Source organism: Armigeres subalbatus, chromosome 1 (assembly GCF_024139115.2).
Source record: "Armigeres subalbatus isolate Guangzhou_Male chromosome 1, GZ_Asu_2, whole genome shotgun sequence".
NCBI lineage: Eukaryota > Metazoa > Arthropoda > Insecta > Diptera > Culicidae > Armigeres > Armigeres subalbatus.
In genome coordinates this window covers 271,706,759-271,718,257 of record NC_085139.1, presented here as the reverse complement: position 1 = coordinate 271,718,257, position 11,499 = coordinate 271,706,759, and the positions used below count along the sequence as shown (strand labels likewise).

Below are 11,499 nucleotides of genomic sequence, written 5' to 3'. Positions count from 1 at the left end.
CGCTTCAACTTTACACCACTGTTAGGGTATCGATCTGTTATGAATAAGTACTAAAACAAGACTAAGTTGTTGAAAACAACAATATTCAATAGAGATTAATTAGCGATTAACGATGCAATGAATATGTATACAGCAGTTGAGTGCATCGATCTTGTCAGTATCCATGTTTCGCATGTGAGGATGTATCGTGTCTGTTTTTTTCAAAGTCAACTGCTTATGTTCGCTCATTCATAACGCCTCGTCCCGTTATTTGTTTGAATAAGTAATTACACTAGTTGCCGCGCTTGTTCCGTGCACCGCCCGCTCAAACATGGAGGTCACTAAGGTTTAACACGGATTACACGTGTCTTCCGTGAATTAACGACGTGTCTTGAAACTGTGGAATTTTCTTGGTTCTAACATTTTCTAATTTGGCTGCAGTTTTACTATTTGAAATGGGGTAAAATGACCAGTGGTAGAAACATTAGCTAAATTCTTCCTTCGTTGCTATTATGCGAGGAAGCTTTCTACTACATACTTTCACATAGTATCCGATGACAAGTTACAATTATCTTTTGCTGTTTACAATGGATCAATCGCCGCGAAATTGCTGGTGGGGATTCTCATCGATTTGTTTTCGGGGAAAAATGACAAAACAAAACTTTGCCAGACTGTCCGGACGTTTGAGCATGAGCATGAGCATGATTGACCGCCCACGGTTGCTACTCCGTTATTGCCAGGCCAGCTGTAATTACACAGAGAACCAACAGATGATATTTGGGACTAACATCATCTTCAATGTGTAAGAACTGGTGACCCAAATTCAAGCAATACCAGCGCCGGCCGTGTCCGAATGCAGGTCAATTAGGGAATAGGTAGGAAACTGTTGACGTGATACTCGCTTTGATGGAAGCCGACGAGTCATCTGCACTTCCACGAGAAATCACTGGGATGTTGGATATATGGGGTAGGGAGTGTGGCAGGGTTCGTTTTGGTAAACGGTATGCCGGGTGTAACGTGTAGTTTGATCGAGAGTCAAATAAAAACACAATCGAACGCGCACTAATCAATTGACTTACGACCGCACAATGCAGAACTACATATTTTGAAGATCGCGCGATCGTTCTGCGTGCTAAAGGAAAAACGATCACATCTGCACTCAAGTTTTACTTGCTAATTGATTTACTCACCCGCACAACGCAGAACAGTATATTCCGATGATCACGCGATCGTTCTGCATACTAGAGGAAACACGATCGGACGCGCACTCGTGCATCTATTATATCCAATTGAACAATTAATGTATCGAAAAAACACTACAAAGTTTTTTTTTAACTCTCACTTCTCTTATAAATAATATTTAGGAAAGGAAACACGACCGAACCCGCACTCGTTCATCTACTATCCAATTGAAACTAAAAAACTGTTACGTTCTTTTGTATTCGATTTTTTTATTAATCCAATATTTCTCTCTCTGAATAGACACTGTTTGGACACATATAACCAACACTTACATGAATTTCAACTATATTAGACTCATTGGTCATTCATCTTTTATTAAGTTCACTTTAGATCCATCCACACTCTAAAGTTCATTTTTTTTAATGTCTGTGCATTTTTTGTTCTTATTTATTTCAATTTAATTATGTGTTATAAAGATCAATGTAATCAATCTTTCATGCGATAGTCTCTTAACAACGCAACGTTTTATACTTACCATTCATTAACCTGCCGATTTATCAATAAATAATTATTATGTATCAATAAATAATTATTATGCCGATTAGCAGAAAATTTAGAACATCAATTACAATAAATATTAAACTCCAAATTCCAGTCAATGAAATGCTTCACTTGTCTAAAAAGTGGAATCTAGTACGAAACGCTGTGGGAGGCCTTATTGTTAAGGTCACTCCTGGCGGAATCCAAGCTTCAAAGCGTTCGCGTCTCCAGGGGCACACCACTCGACACGGAAGCAACGCAAAACCGTCATTCTTGTTGATTTTGTTTTGCTGCGTCGCAGCATACGTGAAAAAACAAAAATGACAGTTGTGCGCCGCTTCCGCATCGAGCGGTGCGTCCCGAAAACGCGAGCACCTTGAAGCAGCTTGAGCTTGACTGATTGCTCGTAGTTGCCACTCCATTATGACCAGATTAGCTGTTCTTGCACAGGGAACCAACAGATATTTGCTTGGGACTAGCACACATCTTCAATGTACAAGTACTAGTGCTCTCATTTGTTAGGTCGTACTGGCGCCTGCCACGTCAGAATGCAAGTCAATGTAGGGAAGGAGGAGGAAATGTTGATGCAATCACTCGCCCACTGCAAGCCGAATATACCTTTGCACTTGCCACGAGTTCATGCGGAATTTGTTGGATTTTTTTTTGGGTTAGGTTCGAGAGGCAGAGGTCCGTCTTGGTTAACGAGCAGCCAATGTGATAGATAGGTGCGGTGCTGGCCGGGATACGAGCAACCTTAGGGAAGATCGGGTAACCAACCCCGGTGGGAACTATGGTCGTATGCTGACAGGGAAGGGGGGGTTTGCTCCTCTCCGGAGGTGCAAATCTTATTGAGCGTCTGTTCTCCATGTCAGGATCGGCTCACAACAGCGTCTGTTCTCCATGTTAGGGGCGGCTGATCATCGTCCGAGTGCCAGCGAGGGACTCTAAGTGAAACTGTGCACCATGGTCCACCGGTAATAAGGAGGAATGGTCCTCCGGAAATATAGGGGGTTTGATGTCAGGCCCTGCAAGCCAGCCTTTAAAAAATCATAAGCAACGAACAATCAACAAGAGAGTACGGACCGGAACCATCGGCGAAGACCACTGCGACGAAAAGGGACTAGCGATTGGAAACTCGGTTCGTGGAACTGCAAATCTCTCAACTTCATCGGGAGCACACGCATACTCGCCGATGTGCTCAAGGACCGTGGATTCGGCATCGTAGCGTTGCAGGAGGTATGTTGGAAGGGATCAATGGTGCGAACGTTTAGAGGTAATCATACCATCTACCAGAGCTGCGGCAACACACACGAGCTGGAAACAGCTTTCATAGTGATGGGCGATATGCAAAGGCGCGTGATCGGGTGGTGGCCGATCAATGAAAGAATGTGCAAGTTGAGGATCAAAGGCCGGTTCTTCAACTTCAGCATAATCAACGTCCATAGCCCACACTCCGGAAGCACTGATGATGATAAGGACGCATTCTACGCGCAGCTGGAACGTGAGTACGACAGCTGCCCAAGCCACGATGTCAAAATCATCATAGGAGATTTGAATGCTCAGGTTGGCCAAGAGGAGGAGTATAGACCGACTATTGGAAAGTTCAGCGCTCACCGGCTGACGAACGAAAACGGCCTACGACTAATTGATTTTGCCGCCTCCAAGAATATGGCCATTCGCAGCACCTACTTCTAACACAGCCTCCCGTATCGGTACACCTGGAGATCACCACTGCAGACAGAATCACAAATCGACCACGTTCTGATTGATGGACGGCACTTCTCCGACATTATCAACGTCAGGACATATCGTGGCGCTAACATCGACTCTGACCACTATCTGGTGATGGTTAAACTGTGCCCAAAACTATCCGTCATCAACAATGTTCGGTACCGACGACCACCCCGGTACGACCTAGAGCGACTGAAGCAACCTGATGTCGCCACTGCATACGCGCAGCATCTCGAGGCAGCGTTGCTGGAAGAGGGTGAGCTCGATGGGGCCCCTCTTGAGGACTGCTGGAATACAGTCAAAGCAGCCATTAACGACGCAGCGGAGAACAACGTCGGGTATATGGGTCGAAGTCGTCGGAACGATTGGTTCGACGAAGAGTGCAGACAGATTCTGGAGGAGAAGGACGCAGCGCGGGCGGTCGCGCTGCAGCAAGGTACCCGGCAGAACGTGGAACGTTATAGACGGAAGCGGAGACAACAGACCCGCTTTTTTCAGGAGAAGAAACGCCGCCTGGAAGAAGCGGAGTGCGAGGAGATGGAACAGCTGTGCCGTTCTCAAGATACACGCAAGTTCTATCAGAAGCTCAACGCATCCCGCAAAGGCTTCGTGCCGCGAGCCGAAATATGCCGGGATAAGGATGGGAGCATCTTGACGGACGAACGTGTGGTGATCGAAAGGTGGAAGCAGCACTACGAGGAACATCTGAATGGCACTGAGAGTACAGGCAGTGAAAGTCAAGGCAGCGGAGATGACTACGTCAGTTCAGCGGACGATGGAAGCCAACCAGCCCCCACCTTGAGGGAAGTTAAGGATGCCATTCAACAGCTAAAGACCAATAAAGCAGCTGGTAAGGATGGTATCGGAGCTGAGCTCAACAAGATGGTCCCGGAAAAGCTGGCCACTTGCCTGCACAAACTGATAGTCAGAATCTGGGAAACCGAACAGCTACCGGAGGAGTGGAAGGAAGGTGTTATATGCCCCATCTACAAGAAAGGCGACAAACTGGAGTGTGAGAACTTTCGAGCGATCACCATTCTTAATGCCGCCTACAAAATGATATCCCAGATCATCTTCCGTCGTCTGTAACCATTAGTGAACGAGTTCGTGGGAAGTTATCAAGCCGGCTTCGTTGAAGGCCGCTCGACAACGAACCAGATCTTTACTGTACGGCAAATCCTTCAAAAAAGCCGTGAATACCAGGTCCCAACGCACCATCTGTTCGTTGATTTCAAGGCGGCATACGACAGTATAGACCGCGTAGAGCTATGGAAAATTATGGACGAGAACAGCTTCCCTGGGAAGCTTACCAGACTGATCAAAGCAACGGTGGATGGTGTGCAAAACTGTGTGAAGATTTCGTGCCTGTTGTTCAACATTGCGCTAGAAGGTGTCGTGCGGAGAGCCGGGTGTAACAGCCGGGGTACGATTTTCAACAGATCCAGTCAATTTATTTGTTTCGCGGATGACATGGACATTGTCGGCCGAACATTTGCAAAGCAACAAAAGTTGGACTGGTGGTGAATGCGTCAAAGACAAAGTACATGCTTGTGGGCGGAACCGAGCGCGACAGGGCCCACCTGGGAAGCAGTGTTACGATAGACGGGGATAACTTCGAGGTGGTCGAGGAATTCGTCTACTACCTACACGCTAACCTGGATCTACCCAAAGTTATGTCAAAGTGACCCAGATTCGGCAAAACCGTGGTTACTCTAATATGGGTAAGGGTACCTTGACTCAAATCTGGGTAACCGTACAAGCGAAAAAATCTGGGTAACCGGTACCCAGCTCTTTTAGCTCCAGAAAATTATTATTGTGTAAAAAATATTAAATAAAACAAAATCCCCAACGCATATCATTTGCCGGCTGTACCGACAATGCTCCGCCATGATGAATTCAACACTTCTTACATGTTTCTTGCTGTATTCTAAAAAATGCCAACATTGATTCTGGCATGCGTCTTCGACGCCGGTCGACGCCATGTTGATACATCCGAAAATGTTTAAGTCCCCAATTACCCAGATTTCGGGTTCGTCTGACTCAGATCCATTTTGTTGACATACCCAGATTTTGACAACTGCTTATATCAGAAAAATCCGGGTACAAACGACCCAGCGACTGAGTTGTTTCAGGTTAGCGTGTACAGATTAAACATAGCAACCCACATTGTTGATCAATTAGATGAACTGTCAGCATACAATACGAACAATACTAGCAATATCTTTGAAATCGGTAAATTATCCTCAAATACATTATTTTTTTCTGGCCTTTGCACCAATAGCTGCGGTAGTGTTCCTATAGTTGCGAGTCCCATACAAAAACAATGGGATTCGCAACTATAGGAACAAGAGTTAGAAAATACCGCAACTATTGGAACATTGTACCAAAAATTGAAGGATGGATTTTAAGCAGCAGTGATAGTTTACGTTGCGACCAGAATATATTTCGCTTAAAATAGTGCTTATGGACCTCCAGGGTAAGTGAAATGCAGTATCGCTTAGATATAAGTGATAAAACAGTGATTGCGCGTGCTTATTGCCTCTACTATTGGGTCATTTACCCTAAACAGTTTTTTTTTTCTTTATTTTGCAAACTATGTGCTGCTCTTAATAAGTAGAATTAATTTCCGCACCTCTCGCCGTAATATTTTGCCTGATGGCGTCAAAGGAAGCTTTTCTGCGAAATACACACCGCCTCTAAGATGTTTATAATCCGGCAACAGATGATTCGCTCTTTCGGCTATTTCCGTTGCATCTAGATCGGCGGAGTAATTCTTTTTCCTAACAACAAGAGCCGTTGCCAGATCATTCGGCTCCCCTGGGATACCGACAACGCATACTGCTGCAACTCCTTCCATTTCTTGAATGACACTTTCAATTTCTGTCGGAGAAATCTGAAAGTTGTTATACTTGAACATGTCTTTTTTGCGATCCACTACATAGAGGTAACCGTCTTCATCGAATCGTCCAATGTCACCGGTATGAAGCCAGCCAGCGTTATCCAACATGTCGCTATATGCTTGGTCATTCCCGTAATACCCCTGAAACATATATTCCGCCTTCACAGCGATCTCGCCTTCTTGACCACTTTCCAGAGGATTTCCATTGTCGTCGATGATTTTAAATTCAATACCGGCTCGCGGAAACCCAACTGATCCATCCCGATAGAGCTCCTGTTTGCTGAACGAGACCGAGTAAGCAACCTCCGAGAACCCGTAAGCAACTTCCATCAATCTTCCGGGTATCAGTTTTTCAAAAGATCGCTTCAAAGACGTCGATACGGCGCTTCCACCACAGAATACGATTCGAACGCTGGAGAAGTCCGATGGTAATGCCTGTCCTTCGTGAACAATTCCATAAGCTTGAGTTGGTGTTATGCAAAGGGCCGTCACTTGGAAGTTTCTGATTAGATCTATCGCCAGCTGTGGTTGATAGGACTTACGGGTTATGATACGAGTGGCACCCATCAACGTACCGCACAGAAGGGTGATCAGTCCGGAGAGCCAGTACAGCGAGCTGAATGCGAACGGTCGATCACTAGGGTGACACTCGAAAAAGTTGGCTGCATGAGCTATGCAGATCGAGTGCGACAGACAGACAGCTTTCGGGCGACCTGTGGTACCGGAAGAGCACACAAGGATGGCCAAGTGCTTGACGGGATCCGCGATCGTGGTTGGTCTGCAAAACGAAATTGTTCACGCGATATTAGATGTTTATCTACTGTCAGATGTGATCATTAAAGATGATACCTACACAAACAGTTGCTCTTGCCCAGTCGCCACCATTAGACGATCTACTTGATAGTGTCCATCCACAGAATTGCCCATAAGAATAATTCGCGGAGTTATCTCAGCCGACTTGCTAGCAGCGACCACTTCATCCAAAATGTCATTCTCACAAAAGATCACCGACGGTCGGACCGTCTTGAACATATGGCTCAAATCATCTCGTTCGAACGAAGGATCCAGCGTATTGACTGGAATGCCCAAAGCGAAACAAGCAAACAGCACCGGGGCCGTGTGCTCTCCATTTCGGACAACCATCGTAAAAATGTCCTCCGAATGAGGCATTTTCCTACCGTGACCCATTTTCATCAGGTTCTGAGCGATTCGGATCGATCGAAGGCGCAGTTCGCCCCCGGTAAGCTCAACGCCACTGTCGGCGCTAATTTGCAACACTTTTTCGTTATTGCGTTCCAGCATTTGCAGAATCAGATCGCCTAGGTTTTGGTGAGGGTTGAAGATTGGTTTCCTCCGCAGGCCGCTCCAAATCTTCGTTGACGGGTCGTAGAAAGTGAGAACGTTTTTCAACGGATGCATGACCGGCAAGTTAGTTAGAGCGATGTGTTCGGATAAGGAATGCAACAATGACTGGCGGGATAGTGCAGATGAGCGAGTAGTTTCATACGGCAGCTGGTATCAACTGCTGTACATACGTCCGGTGCAATGTTTTGTTTGCTTATGTGCTTTAGAGATAGTTTGTTAATTTCGTTGGCACTGGACCATAAAAGGAAGATTGCTTCAGCTGCTCTAATCTAATCTTCATTGAAAGGTTTTTCTACATTAGATGAAAGTCGAACTGAAGAGAAAATCTAAAGATAGTACATTGCTACGTTGTGTTTGCACAACTCCGAGTTAACTCAGCATTATCGACTTTTGTGCAACACTAAAAGATAGAAGGGAGAAAAATTATTTGCAGCTGGAAAGCGTAAACAATGTTGATAACGTACTTCACCATCTCAGGTACGGATAAGTTTTAGTATAATTATTTACGTAATTTGCAGATAGGCTAATCTATTTTCGAACAAAAGAAAAATATATACATTTTATTACATGAAAGACTACCGTCACAATAATTTACACTTTTTCGGCTATTAATACCGTCATCGAGGGTGACAATGGGTCAAATGGGGGTGAGAATGGGTCACTGTTTCAAGTACTTCCCTCCCCTCGGATATGTGATCTTGCCGCGATGGGTGGGCTTACGCCATTAGCACTGAGATGGCAACCAAAGACATATCCTGTCGTGGTGGTATCACATGTTGACTATTTTTGTTTGGTGCCGCGTCACATATCTGGCATTAGCGCACTGATTCAACGCATGTGTATGTGATCCAACGGACATCGTGTATTGGAGCCTTGAATGGTAGTGCAGTCAGGCAGAAGCCTTTTTCATCAGTGATAATCGGCAATACTTTTCTGATGCGTTCCCTGTGACGCTGAGTCGTAGCCACGCTTACATTTAGCTAACTAAACATTTATTGAAAAACAAAGTATTCAAGACATTCGCAGGGAATCGACTGCTGGATTCACTGAGTAGAAGTTTTTTTTTCAAAACTAGAAACGTGGTGCCAGTTTTATTTTGTTATGCCTCACTTCGAAGAGCAATAATAAAAAATACCACACATTATAATGATGGTATATGAACAATCTTATAACGGCTTCATTCTCGATAATTTTTACAAATAGATTGGCAATAGGCGTGATGAAGCTTTAGTTTGCCACCGAAAAGTGAATCTTATAGCTGATCTTGATTGGATCTTAATAGATAATCATCGAATTTAAGGTGGCTCAAAAATTTTTTTTCACATTTTTTTATGGACCCGTTCCATTTGACGCCCTTAAAATTGGTCAACATTTAGGCGTTGCTAAACTCATTTGTGGCCAGCAGGGACTATGTCCAAGGGCTTGACGATCCCTTCCCAGGCCATCTGCGAGTTGTGGGGCTTGCCTAGGATGTGGTGGGGTTTGACAGTGGGCCCTGTTAAATTCCTATAAAAACTGCATGTATCCGCAAGTAGGCCCCACCAAAGCGACCGTGTGCCGCTCAATGCGCACAAGCCCAAGTCCTGGTGTTAGGTGGGACGCTAAACAGCCCTGACACGACAGCCCTCCGACGAGACAGGAGGTTTGCGCAGGCCCAATAAGCCGCCTTTAAAAACAACTATTACGATAATACGACTCGATACAATCCGCAACGACCTAGGCGATGAATAAAGGATCACGATTGGAAGCTTGGAAAATGAAACTGCAAGTCGCTAGGCTTCGCAGGTTGCGACAGGATAATCTACGATGAATTACATCCCCGCAATTTCGATGTCGAAGCGCTGCAAGAAATTTGCTGGACAGGACAGAAAGTGTGGAAAAGCGGGCATCGAGCGTCTACCTTCTACCAAAGCTGTGACACCACCAACGAGCTGGGAAGCGGCTTCATAGTGCTGGGAAAGATGCGCCAACGCGTGATTGGGTGGCAGCCAATCAACGCAAGGATGTGCAAGCTGAGGATAAAAGGCCGTTTCTTCAACTATAGCATCATCAACGTGCACTGCCCACACGAAGGGAGATCCGACGACAAGAAAGAAGGGTTCTATGCGCAGCTGGAGCAGACATACGATGGATGCCCACTGCGGGACGTCAAAATCGTCATCGGTGACATGAACGCTCAGGGAGGAAATGTATAGACCGGTCATCGGACCGGATAGTCTGCATACCGTATCGAACGACAACGGCCAACGATGCATAAACTTTGCAGCCTCCCGCGGAATGGTAGTCCGAAGCACTTTCTTCCCCCGTAAGAATATCCACAAGGCCACATGGAAATCACCTAATCAAGTAACGGAAAACCAAATCGACCACGTTCTAATCGACGGTAAATTCTTCTCCGACATCACGAACGTACGCACTTACCGCAGTGCGAATATTGAATCCGACCACTACCTCGTCGCAGTATGTCTGCGCTCAAAACTCTCGACGGTGATCAACACGCGTCGGAGTCGTCCGCCGCGGCTTAACATTGGGCGGCTACAAGACGGTAGACTAGCCCAAGACTACGCGCAGCAGCTGGAAGTGGCACTCCCAACGGAAGAGCAGCTAGGCGCAGCATCTCTTGAAAATGGCTGGAGAGATATTCGATCCGCCATTAGAAGCACCGCAACCGCTGCACTAGGCACGGTGGCTCCGGATCAGAGAAACGACTGGTATGACGGCGCATGTGAGCAGTTAGTTGAGGAGAAGAATGCAGCATGGGCGAGATTGCTGCAACACCGCACGAGGGCGAACGAGGCACGATACAAACGGGCGCGGAACAGACAAAACTCGATTTTCCGGAGGAAAAAGCGCCAGCAGGAAGAACGAGACCGTGAAGAGACGGAGGAACTGTACCGCGCTAATAACGCACGAAAGTTCTATGAGAAGTTGAACCGTTCACGTAAGGGCCACGTGCCACAGCCCGATATGTGTAAGGACATAAACGGAAAACTTCTTACGAACGAGCGTGAGGTGATCCAAAGGTGGCGGCAGCACTACGAAGAGCACCTGAATGGCGATATGGCAGACAACGGTGGCGGTATGGTACTGAACCTAGAAGCACGCGCGCATGACATGCGACTTCCGGCTCCGAATCTCCAGGAAATCCAGGAGGAGATCGGCCGGCTGAAAAACAACAAAGCCCCTGGAGTTGACCAACTACCAGGAGAGCTGTTTAAACACGGTGGTGAGGCACTGGCTAGAGCGCTGCACTGGGTGATTACCAAGGTTTGGGAGGATGAGGTTCTGCCGCAGTAGTGGATGGAAGGTGTCGTGTCCCATCTACAAAACGGGCGATAAGCTGGATTGTAGCAACTACCGCGCAATCACATTGCTGAACGCCGCCTACAAGGTACTCTCCCAAATTTTATGCCGTCGACTAACACCAATTGCAAGAGAGTTCGTGGGGCAGTACCAGGCGGGATTTATGGGTGAACGCTCTACCACAGACCAGGTGTTCGCCATACGTCAGGTATTGCGGAAATGCCGCGAATACAACGTGCCCACACATCATCTATTTATCGACTTCAAAGCCGCATTTGATACAATCGATCGGGACCAGCTATGGCAGCTAATGCACGAAAACGGATTTCCGGATAAACTGACACGGTTGATCAAAGCGACGGTGGATTGGGTGATGTGCGTAGTTCGAGTTTCAGGGGCATTCTCGAGTCCCTTCAAAACGTGCAGAGGGTTACGGCAAGGTGATGGTCTTTCGTGATATGAAGAGCAGGGATTAACACGAGTGGTAGAATTTTCAATAG

At 46.4% G+C, this 11,499-nt stretch overlaps 1 protein-coding gene across 1 annotated transcript; it reads right to left on the bottom strand.

The window, feature by feature from the left end:
- Positions 1-5,964: 5,964 nt before the first annotated feature.
- On the bottom strand, positions 5,965-7,894 carry LOC134214172 (probable 4-coumarate--CoA ligase 1). The gene is made up of 2 exons (XM_062693593.1): positions 7,185-7,894; positions 5,965-7,109 (listed from the first exon to the last, which is right to left on the bottom strand). Exons 1-2 carry the CDS (start codon positions 7,748-7,750, stop codon positions 6,026-6,028), a joined length of 1,650 nt encoding a protein of 549 aa, XP_062549577.1. The 5' UTR covers positions 7,751-7,894; the 3' UTR covers positions 5,965-6,025.
- Positions 7,895-11,499: the final 3,605 nt, after the last annotated feature.